Raw genomic sequence first — 13301 nt, forward strand, 5'->3', positions numbered from 1 at the left:
GTCAACGTGGTCCCAGGGACCCAGTTCTGTAAAACTGGGGTCTACAGGGGTCTACTGTGAGGTTAAAGAAACAAATGCTCAGGGCAAGCCCAGGTTATGAGGTTTTCATTTGGTTTTTTTTTGGCACAGTACCACACTTGGTAGCTCAAGGTGGCCATGAACGCTCGGTAATCCTCCTGCCTCAGCCTCCTGAGTGCTGGGAGTTCAGGTCTGGATCACAATGCCTCACTCCAAGTTATGAGTTTTAAAAGTGCAACACAATCTCTTCCCTGTCTCACTGCAGTTTGGTGCCTGTCTCCCATTTCACTGGGTTTCTAGCATCAGGCAGGGACCCCAGAAATCTCTGTTAGTTGGCAGCTATTCAATCAGCCTGTTCCAAGGAGACTGGGCTGGCAGCACTGTATTTTCTGGTTGGTGAAGGGATTGTCTGAGGTTTCTCTACCTGGCCTTATATCTGCCAGTACAGAGGTCACTTGCACTGGATTCCATTTCACACTAGCGAGGCAGTGTAACAAACACACAGACATTTATGTGCAACTTTTACAGGAGCTGAACTTAATTCAGTGTGAACAGAAATTATTATTGATTGCCTTAAATGGTCCTTATTGGTTACTTGTAATTTCTTTTTCTGAAGTAAGTCAAGTCCCTGGCATCCTTTTCTTGGTTGGTTGCTTTAGTTTCAGGAGATTGAAACAGGGGCTCTGTGCTGAGCTACATCCCTATCCCTTTCTATTTTGAGACAGTGTAGTCAATAAGTCACCCAAGGCCTGGGCTTCAACTTGAAGTCCTCCTGCTTCAGTCTCCCAAAGTGCCAGGGGATGACTGGTGTGGACCGCAGCAGCTTCCAGCTGTTACAGGCAGCTTCTAGAGCTTTGCTTTTATTCTCATCTGGTTAAAAGTTGTCTGGTTCCTCTCAGCACTTCCAGTTTGTTTCTGTAATGAAACTGAGGTTCAGTATCACAATGAAGATGGACAGCTCTCATTAAGGTGTAGCTTCTCCCCCACCCTGCCTGCTCCCAGACAGAGGGCTGTGATGGGACAGTGTTGCCCGCCTGCCCCACAGCCTTGCTCCTCCAGGCATGGAGAAGGAAGGATAGATGGGGGCAGCTGTTTCCTCTGCATCTGGTGGGGAGGATGTGGCCACCCTCCTGCATGCACTGTGTGTTGGTCTGAGATTCTCCTGAAAGGCCTGGTACAGGAGCTTAGGGAGCCCTTGAAGCTGGAGATTGATCACATGTGTGGGGCTAAAGCAAGGCCAGCCCTGCAAACTCAGAGAGCCCCAAACAAGCTAAGTAAACAAGTTGTTCCAGCACCAAGAAAGCAAGGGGCCCAGGCCAGCCATGCAAACAAGTTGCTCGGCAGGGGGTTGAAATTGACATCCTTCTTGGGAGTGAATAAACAAACTTGCTACAGTGGTTGAACAGTTCCTTCTCTCCCAGCAGGAGAGTAAGTGCTCCACCTGACACCAGCTTTGTCTCTTCAAGAGCTGCATGGGTCAGGGCAGAGGAGGCAGTAGCTAGTTCCACAAGCAACAGGTTTTGGGGGGGGGGGCAGCACACAATGACAACGACGACACAGACTACAAGATCATTCAGCCCCTGCAGGCTGCTCCCTTGGCAAGGTTCCCTGTGACGTGTCCTTGGTGGCTGTGGAAAGTGACGTTCACTGTCTCTCTGCTCTGCTTTTCTGCTGCCTCAGGACTTGAACTCTTGAGGTCAAAGCTTCTCTGAGAAGCTCTCTGAAAATCACCTTCTTTCCAGAGAAGGGAAAGCACAATAGCACTTCTGCACCTCTCTCGGGGTCTCTGCACTTGCATCTTCATGTGTTTAAGGTGACTGGTGACCAAAGGCACCTGTCTTCTCTGTTTTTATTTTTTGTTTTTGTTTTGGGTAAGGGGTCAACTTGGTCTTTGTCAGAGCTGTGCTTCTCTTTATTTTCTTACTTTCTAGTTAAAGTTTTTTCCTTCACTCTTCTGCCAATTGCCTGTTTTAATTTCCATTATCACTAAAGCAAGGGCCCTGGCTAACAGATGACAGCTTTGGGAACCTTCAGACCCTTCCTCTGGTTTCAGGTGACTCTTGTTACATGCAACAGTAACACATATATGAGTCACTGTATCAGTTTTGAGGACCTTATATGTTTTATTAAAATTCATAACAATCCTATGAGAGAATACCATGCTTTAGAGTAAACTAAAGCTTAGAGAAAGTTTCTTGAGATCACACAGCAGCAAGTGGCACAGGTAGAATCCCAATTAGTGAGCACAGCGGAACATTTGACTTTCTCCGTGATACTGAGTCACACCAGAGCACAGAGTGGGCCCAAGTGAGGCGGGTCAGGCCCAGATGCCTGGTTTTCATTTAGTAGGTCTGTGGCATTAGAGAAGTAACTAACTTTCCTAATCTTGGGGTGTACATTTCAAGATTTTAACACCAGGCACAGCGAGTGGTGGGGAGGATTCATTGTTTGATTGGATTTCTCATCTTCTCAAAGAGAAAGGAGTCCAAACTGCCTGGAAGTCAAGCCCAAAATTATCATTTCTACATCATTGTTGAAGGTAGGGAAAGAAATCTAAATCATTAATTATTTCTGTCAAACATATTTAACACCTAGGGGTGGCCAGGCAGTCAGGAGTGTCTGCTTCGAGGTAATCAATTTAGCCCGTTGCCCAGATCGGGACTACTGTCCCTGGCCAGGGAACCCAGGGAGACAGCAGGTCAGCCTGGTGCACTGCTGGCATCTAACCACCCAACATCTGCTTTCTCCTGTGAGGAAAGGTGATACTGATGACACATAGCGTGCGCTGAGTATTAGCTATCAGGAGGGTTAGCAGTGCCCCACCCAGGCCACTTAGACCTACACGAGCTTGTGCTGGGTGGGTGAGCGGAAAGGGCGGGGGGAGGGGGGCGCAAAGGCGGGCAGGAGCATGCGCACTGCTGGCCCGCGGGTCTTTTTTGCCTCAGCCGGAAATCGGAATCTAGAAGGCCGGGGGGCCGGAAGTGCGCGCTGAACCGCTACGGCACGTCAGGGTGGACAAAAGCAGTGCGCAACGGAGCCCTGCGGACCGTGCAAACATGGCGGCCTTCTCCGGTGCGTTGGCAGTTGCTGGGGACCGGGGTGGGGTGGGGTGGGGTAAGGGGGTGGTCGCTACCGGTCTCTGCCGGGGGTCAGCTGGTTGGAGGATGTGGGGGCGCAGCCGGCCGGAGGGCGTTGTTCCCTACAGACCCCTGGGGCTCCTTGTCTTGGCTGCTGCTGCTCTGGCAGCGCGTGGGCCAGTCTGGGCTCCACTGTACCGCCGTGTTCGTGACGCCGGCGTGCGCTCTAACACTGAGCCCAAGCAGGGGAATGCGGACTCCCGGGCTCATAGCCTAGGCTCGCTGGAGTCGGGGAGAGCGATCGTTGCGGTGCGTTCGCCTCCCCTACCACGTTTGCATAGCTCCACTCAGCCCGAAATGGGATAGGTTTGTAGAATAATCCCAAGTTAGGCCTGCGCTGTTTTAATGTTCTTAACCTGCTAAGATGACTTAGCTGCTGTGGAATTGAATGATTTTCGGTTTTCCTCTGTATCAATATTAGAAATTCCAAATATAATCATTCCAGCGAGCCTTTGGTACCCTTACATATTCCAAAAGGAGCCTTGCGCAAATCTGCTCAGACTGCTTGCTGGTTTTTATACCTTATCTCTCACCTAAACATTTTTAGAGCCAACATCCATAGAGTAGTTGGAGATTGTTATTTTATAGATTCCAGTGTTAGGGAATCATGCACATATTTCAAGAATATGAGCACTGGGGGCTGGGGATTTAGCTCAGCGGCATAAGCACCTGCCTTGCAAGTAGGCGGTCGTGAGTTCGATCCCTGGTACCGATAAAAAAGAAAAAGACAAAAAAAAATGAGGACTGGAAGGAGAGTGTGATTTCATGAAATGGAGACAAAAGAAGAGGTGAAGAACGTGAACGTTACTGGTTTTCCCTTAACAAAAACGTTATACTTGAAGAGACATCTTTTCAAAGAAAACATGTAGAGCACCTGACCACAGTGTGGAATTTGCTGAAAGAAATCCATGGTTGCTGCTCGTAATAAAACAATTTTTTATAAAGCTTCAGCTCATAATAGTTTGCAGCCTATTTAAGACTACAACGCCCTTACAACTTTTGGGGGGGAGTTTAGAACGAATATGGTTGGACCATAATAGACATAAACCTTAGAAAAATCTGCCTGGTTCTCCCCCTTTAGTCTTTGATTGTCTATTTGTAGATTTTCTTGGGAATATTTTGGAAGTAGAGGAACTTTCTTTTTTGAAAGTGATGATTCTGCTCACTTCATGCAGGAAAATTTACTTCTGCAAAGAATGTAAGCCTTTTGTAGATTTGCTTTGTGCCTTTTCACAGAATTAGAAAATTTATGGGGCTTGGTAATATTTGAGTATTCTTCACTTTTTATAAGGATACATACCTTTACGAACAGATAGTGAATAGTGAAAACTGTATTTTATGAATGCAGGCTTAAAGATGACTTCTTTGGAGAAGTTTAAATAATCCGGTTAATGGCCCTGTGTATAGTTCATTTGATAAAATTAAAACCCTCTCTGGAGCAACCAGTCCTTTTAGACCTGGCCTCCAGCTCAAATTACTTATAAATATATGTGCAGTTAAAAAAAATGTACCCCTAACATTTCCAGTTTTTACCAGCTTTTTCCTTTTTTGGTGAACTAGAATTTTGATTACAGCCACCAGCAAAATGTGGTCTGTTAATTTCTCTGAGATCCTTGAGGATATTCCTGTGATCTCGGAAGAGCCAGATCACTTACCTGCTACATTACTACAAATGAAACAACTGAAATGCTGACCTGGAACCCCTGACTCTGGTAGATTTTCACTAGTTAGTCCTGTAATAGGTGCACAAGTTCTGGGGGTCAACACATACTGAGTGACAACTGTGTGCCAGCTGCATTACTCCATCATTAACTGTAGCCTTCTGTGTCTCTAGGAGATAGTTTCTGTGTAGAAAAAAAGCCAGATTTATGGCTTTGCCCAAAGTCACTTGCTAAGAAGTGAGAGCTTGAATTCAAATTGAAGTCTGGCTATAAAATATAAACTCTTGGACCACTGCCACATGCAGTAAAGCCCTTATATCTGAGCCTCCCTGGAGTCTGTCATTCCCCCCACCCCAGGCCAGGTCCCACTATTCTGTTCAGGCTATCTTTGAACTCACTCTGTCCCCACGCTGGCCTTGAACTCACGGTGAGCCTCCTGCCTCAACGCCCGAGTTCTGGGATAACCGGTGCCTCCACAGCTAACTTGTCAAAAGTCATGTTAAGAGTAGTGTAATTTATGGTGAGTTTAGTCTGTGGTTTTTAAAATTACCTTTTCTTTGCAGAAATGGGTGTTATGCCTGAGATTGCCCAGGCTGTAGAAGAGATGGATTGGCTGTAAGTACAAAGAAGCATACCTGTTTCCAAGGATGTTTTATGATTTAAGCAGTATGTCATGTTTTTAGTCTAGTGGGGTAAGCAAAATGGAGCTTTTCTGGTGACTTTACCTTATGGAATATTTTCTTTCTAACTTTAGCATGTTTCTAGCTTTAAAAAATTGGTTGCATTTACCAAGTGAAATTCTTTTTTAAATTTAAAGTTTAGCATGACTGAGTTAGGCTGAATGGTTTTCTTTCCTAACTGACAAAGTCCTTCTCCTGGTCCTCTCCCAGTCTCCCTACTGATATCCAGGCGGAGTCGATCCCGCTGATCCTCGGAGGGGGTGATGTGCTCATGGTATGTTCAGGTCAGGGTGCTGGGGAGCTGGGGCTGTGTCTACAAGGCTTGTTGTTTGTCACGCACTTTAGAATGCCCTGTGTATAACAGTGATTTTTTTTCCACATTGACTTTTATTTGTTCACCAGTGTTCATTGTACATGTACTGTGCCCAAAATACTAGAAGCTGTATTTGGTCTTTGCCTAAGCAAAGAGAGAAACTTAAGCCAGTAGGCAGTGGATACAGAGCAAAGACCTGCCTGGGTGATGCCAGGCACTGCAGGGCTTGGGTGGGGCCTGCCTAATCTTTGGTCAGGGACTGCTTGGAGCACAGGACGCTGGGAGAGGAACAAACAGAACAGTGTGAGCTTGGACTACTGCAGTCAGTTGTATAAAGTGTGCATATGTAGGTGGGAGGTGTGGCCTCGGGTAAAATGGGAATATTCAGTGGGTCGGATCCTTGGCAGAGGATGTGGGCGTCTGTGGGCAGCAGGTTTGTTTGCGGCCAGCTGTGCTCTTGTGGGGACCTGCTGGGAAGCAGTGCTGTGTGGCCCTGTGGGGCAGTTGGAAGCTTCCTGCGTCTTGATAAGAAGGATGCAGGATTCCCTTGGAGGAAGAAAGGACAGAGCAGGTGCTTCGGGGGTCAGGAGAGGTGACAGACTCGCAGCAGTGCAGCCAGGCATTGTAGATTTCCACATACTGTGTTAATTTGATTTCTTTATTCGGCAAACTGTGACACCAACTCTTCCTCCCATTCCAGGCTGCAGAAACAGGAAGTGGGAAAACCGGGGTAAGTAACAGGTTACAATTGACAGAATCTTCGAGGGCTGCATTTTAAAGTGTCGTTGAACAGAAGGTTTTCCTTTGAAATAGTAATAAAGCCACGGTAGAAAGTAGATGCTTTGCCATCACGAGTGAGATCCCCATTGCCAGCAAGCTGAAGATATACAGAAGAGGGTGGAGAGTTACGTATTGCTAGGGTTTATGAAAATTTTAAGGAGCATCTCTTATAACAAACATTGCAAATAGAGGTTGATGTACTGTTGGCATAACCTGGAGAAACAGTTTATTTTTCTTCTTTGGGGTTAATCCTTTTTTTGGTTCTTTGGAACACTATCTTAGTATGTGGTCCTGGCTGGCCTTGAACTCACCGTGTAGCCCAGGCTGGGCTTGCATGCATAATGATTGCCCTGCCTCAGCCTCCCAGGTGCTGGGATGACAGGCACGTGCCACCACACACGGCTCTCTGCGTTCATCCTATGATCTTACTGTTTGTGTTTCTAGCTGTCAACATCTGTGTTCCTCAGTCAGCTCACTTTGATCTTACTGGCATTTTGGATTTGGGTAAATGACATTGGAGCAGCCGGGTGAAGGAGGTGGATTCTCCAGTGTGTGTGCCTGACTCTTACCATTTATGTGGTAGTGATGATGTGATGATTTATTTTATTATTATTTATTTACTTTTGGTTTTTTGAGACAAATTCTCACTGTTCAAGCTGGCCTCAAACTTACTTGGTCCAGGCTGGTCTTGAACTCATGGCAGTCCTTCTGCCTCAGCTTCTTGGGAGAGAAGTCTTGGGATTACAGGTGTGTACCACCAACGCCTGGCTATAATTATTGTTAACTTCTGATGCTGAATACTGACCAGAGAACTTCTTTGATAGGCATTCAGTATTCCAGTTATCCAGATAGTATATGAAACTCTGAAAGACCAACAGGAAGGCAAAAAAGGAAAAACAACGATTAAAACTGGTGCTTCAGGTAATTTTTCTAAATTGGTGTTTCTTTTGTATGCATTGGTTGTTCTCATTCCTGGCGTATGGAAAGGTGGATTTGGATAGACCTTTTTTGCTTGCCTGTAAGTAGGGGTGGCATGGGCCCAGGGATGCTAAACGTTGAGAACCAGTGGCCCCTAAAATAGGGATAGTGTACTTTTGAGGAAACTCTGGCATTTTAGAAATGATACTGATTTTAGGATTTTCCTTAGCTGTGATGCTTTATACCTAATAGAGATAAATTGGCACATCATTTTGCAAAAGTACCAAGAAAGGATTTTACAAATAAAAGCACATAATGATGGGAAGTACTGTATTGCCCTTATGCAGATAAAAGAGGCTCTTTCCTGTTAAGGTACTAAGAGCCTGAAAAGTTAAAAATACATTGTAAATTGTAGAGTAAGTTTCTTATTTTCAATCTAATCTACAAAGAGATTGGTCCTTTTAGTAGGTCTCAGATACTGTCTCTATCATGAACCCTCTTACATGAGTTTCATTTTTAAACTGTTGCTTTTGTTAAATGATTTCTAAATCTTAATGTGTGGTTTTGCTACGTTTGGACACAGTGTATCTCCTGTAAAGCTATCCTTGTTTGAGATACAGGACTGTGACAAAATAGCAAGCTTCCAGGGGACAGACACTTGTTGCCAAGTGTTTTGAAATAATGTTACATGGTTCATAAAGTGAATTTACTTGTGAATGAGTTGTGAGGTAATGGCAATGCCATTCAGACTTGAGGCATTGTAAAATAATTTCAAAATTTATAATTGTCTGCCATCAGTTACAGAGCTGATGATGAAAGACAATGCTTTTAAAGGCTGATGACAGCTGTGAAAACCAGGCTGTCTGAAGAATAAATACATAGAGGTGGAAAAGAAGTACAAGAAGATAGCACAGCTATTGACTTGCTGAAGAGGTCCGGAGAGGAAATAATTGTGCTGGACAGCAGGACAAAAACCAGTCGAAGTGATGTAGATGAAGACTTCTGTGTAGTGTACATACCTTCTAGTAGCCCAGTGGGGGCTGGCAGGAGGAGAGAGAACCTCAGGAATGTTTTTTCTCCAGATCCATTGGTGGCGGGTATTTCTGCACCAGAGATGAGCTGGAGAGGGTTTCTACTTTGAGTGGGAAGTTGGACTTGAAAACACGCAGGGTTCTCTTAAACTATTGCAGTTCTCTGATTGTCCGTACCATTAGGATGCTTCAGAACGGGAAAATGCCAGTCCCAGGAAGTTAGGAGGCAAAGATGTATGACTTTCGATTAAGATTCTGAATGACGGTGGAGGAGTCACTTTCCTTTCAGAATGATTGAGGTCCTTGGTTGGACTTCGAAATGCTGGGCTGTTTTTCCTTTGTGGTTAAGCTCAGGCTGAGTGGTGACCGGTAGTGAAGGGCAGTGACTGTCCCCTGTGCCGAGCGCACTGAAGGGGAGCAGGGGACGCTGTTCCACACAGCCCGGAGGTTGTGATCCTGACGTTTTAGTCCCAGTTTTCCAGTTTTGCTTCTAATCTAGGCAGCATCACTTTATATGTTTGTTCTAAGCAATGTGTGAAACCATGTTGATTCTGCAGTATTGGCTGTCATTTTTCTGACGCATTTCCTGTGTTCAGAGTAACTTTTCTTATTTTAATTTGTATAGTGCTCAACAAATGGCAGATGAACCCGTATGATAGAGGCGCTGCTTTTGGTGAGTACGTTGGTTTCCCTGCTTGTTTGTAACTCAGAAACTTTAAACAAATGTAAGAATACCAAGACAACGATGAAAAAGTCTAGCAAATGGCATGAGGTACCAGGTGTTAGAATACAGTCTGGAAGGCAATAAACAGAATAGTAAAGTGGGGATAGTGGGATGTGATGGAAATCAGGGTGAGTACTTCAGGTAGTTGACACACAGGAAAAATAGTGTTTGTTTCAGTGGGAAAAGGAAGATTTATTCAGTAAAGGGTGGGTGTGGTACAAGGATGAGCGTCTGAAACAATGTAAAATTGACTTTTAGCTCCTGTTATAATTGGAAATAAACTCCATGCTCATTCAGATTTAAAATGTGTATGTATATCTGTATATGTAAAGACCATTAAACGTAGAAGATGATATGTACATTTTAGCAGTGTCCTGAAATGGGCAGAGTATTAGCAGGCAGGTGATGGATGAGCAAATCCACGTGGTCACAAAGCACTTAGTGTTCAAACCCAGGGCAAAGGAAAGGTGGGAGTTCAGGTCACGGTGAGGCTCGCTCTGGGCCCGTCTGAGGTACCAGGTGATGGTGTGAGTCACTTGGGGGGGTGACAGCCATCAGAATAGCTTGGCCTCGCCTGGGCAGTCAGTGTCCAGCAGAGGCTCGCTGGTAGGGCCCAGTACACACACACAAAGCTGTTGGCCACCCTGCTGCCTGTGGAGAGACTGCTGGGACGTTGGAACTGCAGCTCGGGGCGGCTGTGCAACTCAGGGACCTCCCAGGAGTGCTGAGAACCGTCCCTGAAGGAGCCTGTTTATTTATAAGCCCTTCCTACTTTTCCATTCAGGTTTCTGGATTGGAGAACAGGGCAGGCAGTTCCAGTTACGGCTAGGGCCACGGTGACTCCAACCCTAACCTAAGTGTGAACTCGGCAGGTGCTGTGTCCTCCCAGGCACCTGTTACTCTAAAGGCTTCTGCAGAATTGGTGTAGCTTCCGTTAGTGCAAGTCAGATGGGGACGGCGTTGGTTCTGAGACTGCTGCTGTCAGAGCTCGTCCTTTCACAGGTGACAGTACAGAGACCAGCGCTAAGGGAGCTGAGGATGTCCAGGGGATGACGGGCTATTGACCTCCAGGACATAGCGCCATCACCTCGGATCAACCAGATTCTCTCAGCCTTGAGACTCATACTATTGCTCAATCTGTGGAACTGGGTGCAACTCGGCATCCTGTGCATGCCAGCAGGTGTTCTGCTGAGAGACGCTGATTTCAGATGTGGTGTATGTGGGGCCTGTACTGAGAAGTTCTGTGTATTCTTTCTCAAACCCAGCAATTGGGCCGGATGGGGTTTGTTGTCAAAGCAGAGAAGTAAAGGAGTGGCATGGATGCCGAGCTACCAAAGGACTGATGAAAGGTACTGGGCTGTGTCTGTGCTGGCGTAGACCCGAGACCCTGGGGCGGTGCATGTCTCTCCCTGAAATAGCTTTAAACCCAGGACATGAAAGGTCTCCATGTGGGACATGCAAGGGTGGCTCAGAAGCAGTGGGAAGCAATCAACGGATTGTGCATTGTGTGACTTGTATGAACCAGACGTGTCTTTTCTTTAGGGAAACACTACTATGAGGTATCTTGTCACGACCAAGGGCTCTGCAGAGTCGGGTGGTCTACCATGCAGGCATCCTTAGACCTTGGTGAGTGTTTATTATTTTGGAAAACAAAGTAATAGAATTAACCATTAAAGATTTCCATTGCATTCTGTGGCCATAAAAGTAATACTTAGCTGTACCTCTTTTCTGGGAAAGATTTGAAAAAACTCACCAAAAAAAAAAAAAAAAAAAAAAGCATACATACTTATATTTACATATGTATTTTTTAATTTTATTTTTTATTTTTTTGGTACCAGGGATTTGAACTCACAACCTTGGACATGCCAGGCAGGCACTTGGTGCCACTGAGCTAAATCCTAGCCCCCAAAATACAATGCTGTGAAGTTGGGGGGAATAAGGTTAAGAATAAAAGCTGAGTCAGGTATACTAGCTTTCCGTTGCTGGGGTACAATCCCTGACAGCCACAGCTTAAAGAAGGAAAGGTTTGATTTGATTCACTTTTGGGGAGTTGCGTCCATGGGTATCCTGTTCCCAGGAAGCAGCATGGCAGAGGGGATAGAGGAGGAAAGGGGCTCACCCTGTGGCAGCCAGGAAATTTCCCTGCTTTTTTGCTTTGTTTTTTACATGGAGCTATAAAATTATTTCTTGCTCTGGGCTTTTAATTTTCCATCTATTCTTACCAGATCACTGCTTTTCACATGTAGGTACTGACAAGTTTGGATTTGGCTTTGGTGGAACAGGAAAGAAATCCCACAATAAACAGTTTGATAATTATGGAGAGGTAAGCTCTAATGGAAGGTCCTAAGCATAGAATTAGTGTTTTTTCTTGCCTATTTGAGAACTGAGGATGTAGAAATGATTCACACAGACAAGTGAATTTTCTGTATATTTTCCACAGAAAATTCAGATTTGGATTTCAGTGGAGAAACAGTACAACACCAGATAAATAAATATGTTGTAGTTATAGTTCTTTTTTTGTACCATTTATTGATCCCTCCAAAACATACTGCTTTATCTTTTATTTTTGTACTGGGGATCAAACTCATGACCTTGCACTTGCGCTTATGCCACTGAGCTAAACCCCTGGCCCACACATTGTCTTTCTACTCTTCTAGTTTTGGCTTTGGCTTGTAGAAATGTTCCTCTCGTTTCTTACTTTTGGTCACAACGGCTATAAGGACAGTTGTTCTGCGAGTCTGAGGCCACAGTGTGGAGCCTGACTGAGCCGATTCCGAGGAGTCTCAGGCGTCCATTGCCCTGTGTTGACTGCCCTGGCAGGCACTTTGCCACCCAGATTACCCCCTGGAGAGATTCTCTTGAAACATTGGCTCCTAACTTCATGGAAGGTTCTGTTTTCTTTGCACATTTCTAGGAATTCACTATGCATGATACCATTGGCTGTTACCTAGATATTGAGAAAGGACACGTAAAGTTCTCCAAAAACGGTAAGCTTCTCAGCACAGAGATGTGCTCGCCACCTGTGATTCATTCCCCCCTCATCCTAGTCCTCGTCCTCCTCCTCCTTAGTCCTCTGTCCCACCCACCCGCCTTGGATTTGAGCAGGTGTTTACCGAGTGCTTGCTCTTTGCCGGGTGCCCTGGTGAGTGCTGGGTGTGTGGGTGAAGGGAGGGCTTATGTTTGGGTGGGAGGCAGGCCTGGAAACAACACTGTAGTTGCTAGTAAGTGTCTGGAAGAGCACATGAAGCAGGGGTGGGGCAGACCTCGGTGGCAGCAGGGGACTGCACTTTGTGCAGGACAGTGGAGGACTCTGCTGAGGTGGCACTGAGCAGGATGGTGTGCTTCCTGGAGGAGTTCCAGTGGAGGGCACAGGGGCTGCAGGAGGCCCTCGGGTGCCTGAGTAGCTGGGCGGGGCCACAAATCCTGCGCTTTGTTTTGAGTGGAATTGGGGCAGAGGCATGACGTCCTCTGTCTGTAGCTACCGTGTTGTGGGCAGATTGGGGAGGGGCGAAGCTGAGACACCAGGGAATGACAAGTGGCCAGGGACAGGACAGATGAGAGCTGAGCTGAGGCTGCTGCAACACTAGAGCAGGAGTAAGGACAGGGAGACGCAGGAAGAGGAGGCATCTCCAGGACAGGGGAACATTTAGATGGCATCTGTGCTGCCCAGTTAGGTGGCTGAGATCCAGGAAGACCAGATGAGCACCAGTGGCTTGTGCAGCAAGGGGAGAGGATCCGAGAGCAGTGGGGTGGGCAAGCAGAGCCGGCTGGGATGGGGTGAAAGGAAGTAACTGAAAGCAAAGTCGGCAATCTGCCGTGAAAGGAGAGGGAGGACAGGACTGCAGAGGTAGCCACGGGAGTTTGCTCAGGTCCTGCTTTGGGGGGCGTTGGAGAGCTCAGGAGGGCTGTGGCCGTGAGCTTGCATGTGGGGATCAGTACACATGGAAGGGGACCAGGATAGTGTTGCGTCAGGAAGAGGGGAGACTGTTCTGTAAAGAATCCTGAGCACAGAAGGCAGAGGATGTCGGTGTCTGTGTGT

At 46.3% G+C, this 13301-nt stretch overlaps 1 protein-coding gene across 1 annotated transcript in view; it reads left to right on the plus strand.

Moving 5' to 3' along the window:
* The first annotated feature begins 2966 nt into the window (after window positions 1-2966).
* Window positions 2967-13301, plus strand: part of LOC100715543 (ATP-dependent RNA helicase DDX1) — a 25822-nt gene continuing 15487 nt past the window's right edge. Inside the window, exons 1-10 of the mRNA XM_063254311.1 lie at window positions 2967-3090; window positions 5380-5431; window positions 5707-5770; window positions 6510-6539; window positions 7414-7510; window positions 9164-9211; window positions 10528-10611; window positions 10805-10888; window positions 11509-11585; window positions 12177-12249. Of these exons, the coding sequence (XP_063110381.1) occupies window positions 3075-3090; window positions 5380-5431; window positions 5707-5770; window positions 6510-6539; window positions 7414-7510; window positions 9164-9211; window positions 10528-10611; window positions 10805-10888; window positions 11509-11585; window positions 12177-12249 (625 nt within the window). The 5' untranslated portion in view covers window positions 2967-3074. The remainder of the gene's footprint in view (window positions 3091-5379; window positions 5432-5706; window positions 5771-6509; window positions 6540-7413; window positions 7511-9163; window positions 9212-10527; window positions 10612-10804; window positions 10889-11508; window positions 11586-12176; window positions 12250-13301) is intronic.

This window comes from Cavia porcellus, unplaced genomic scaffold (genome assembly GCF_034190915.1).
Source record: "Cavia porcellus strain 051 isolate PalLab524CR breed Dunkin Hartley unplaced genomic scaffold, mCavPor4.1 scaffold_8, whole genome shotgun sequence".
In the NCBI taxonomy this organism is placed as follows: domain Eukaryota; kingdom Metazoa; phylum Chordata; class Mammalia; order Rodentia; family Caviidae; genus Cavia; species Cavia porcellus.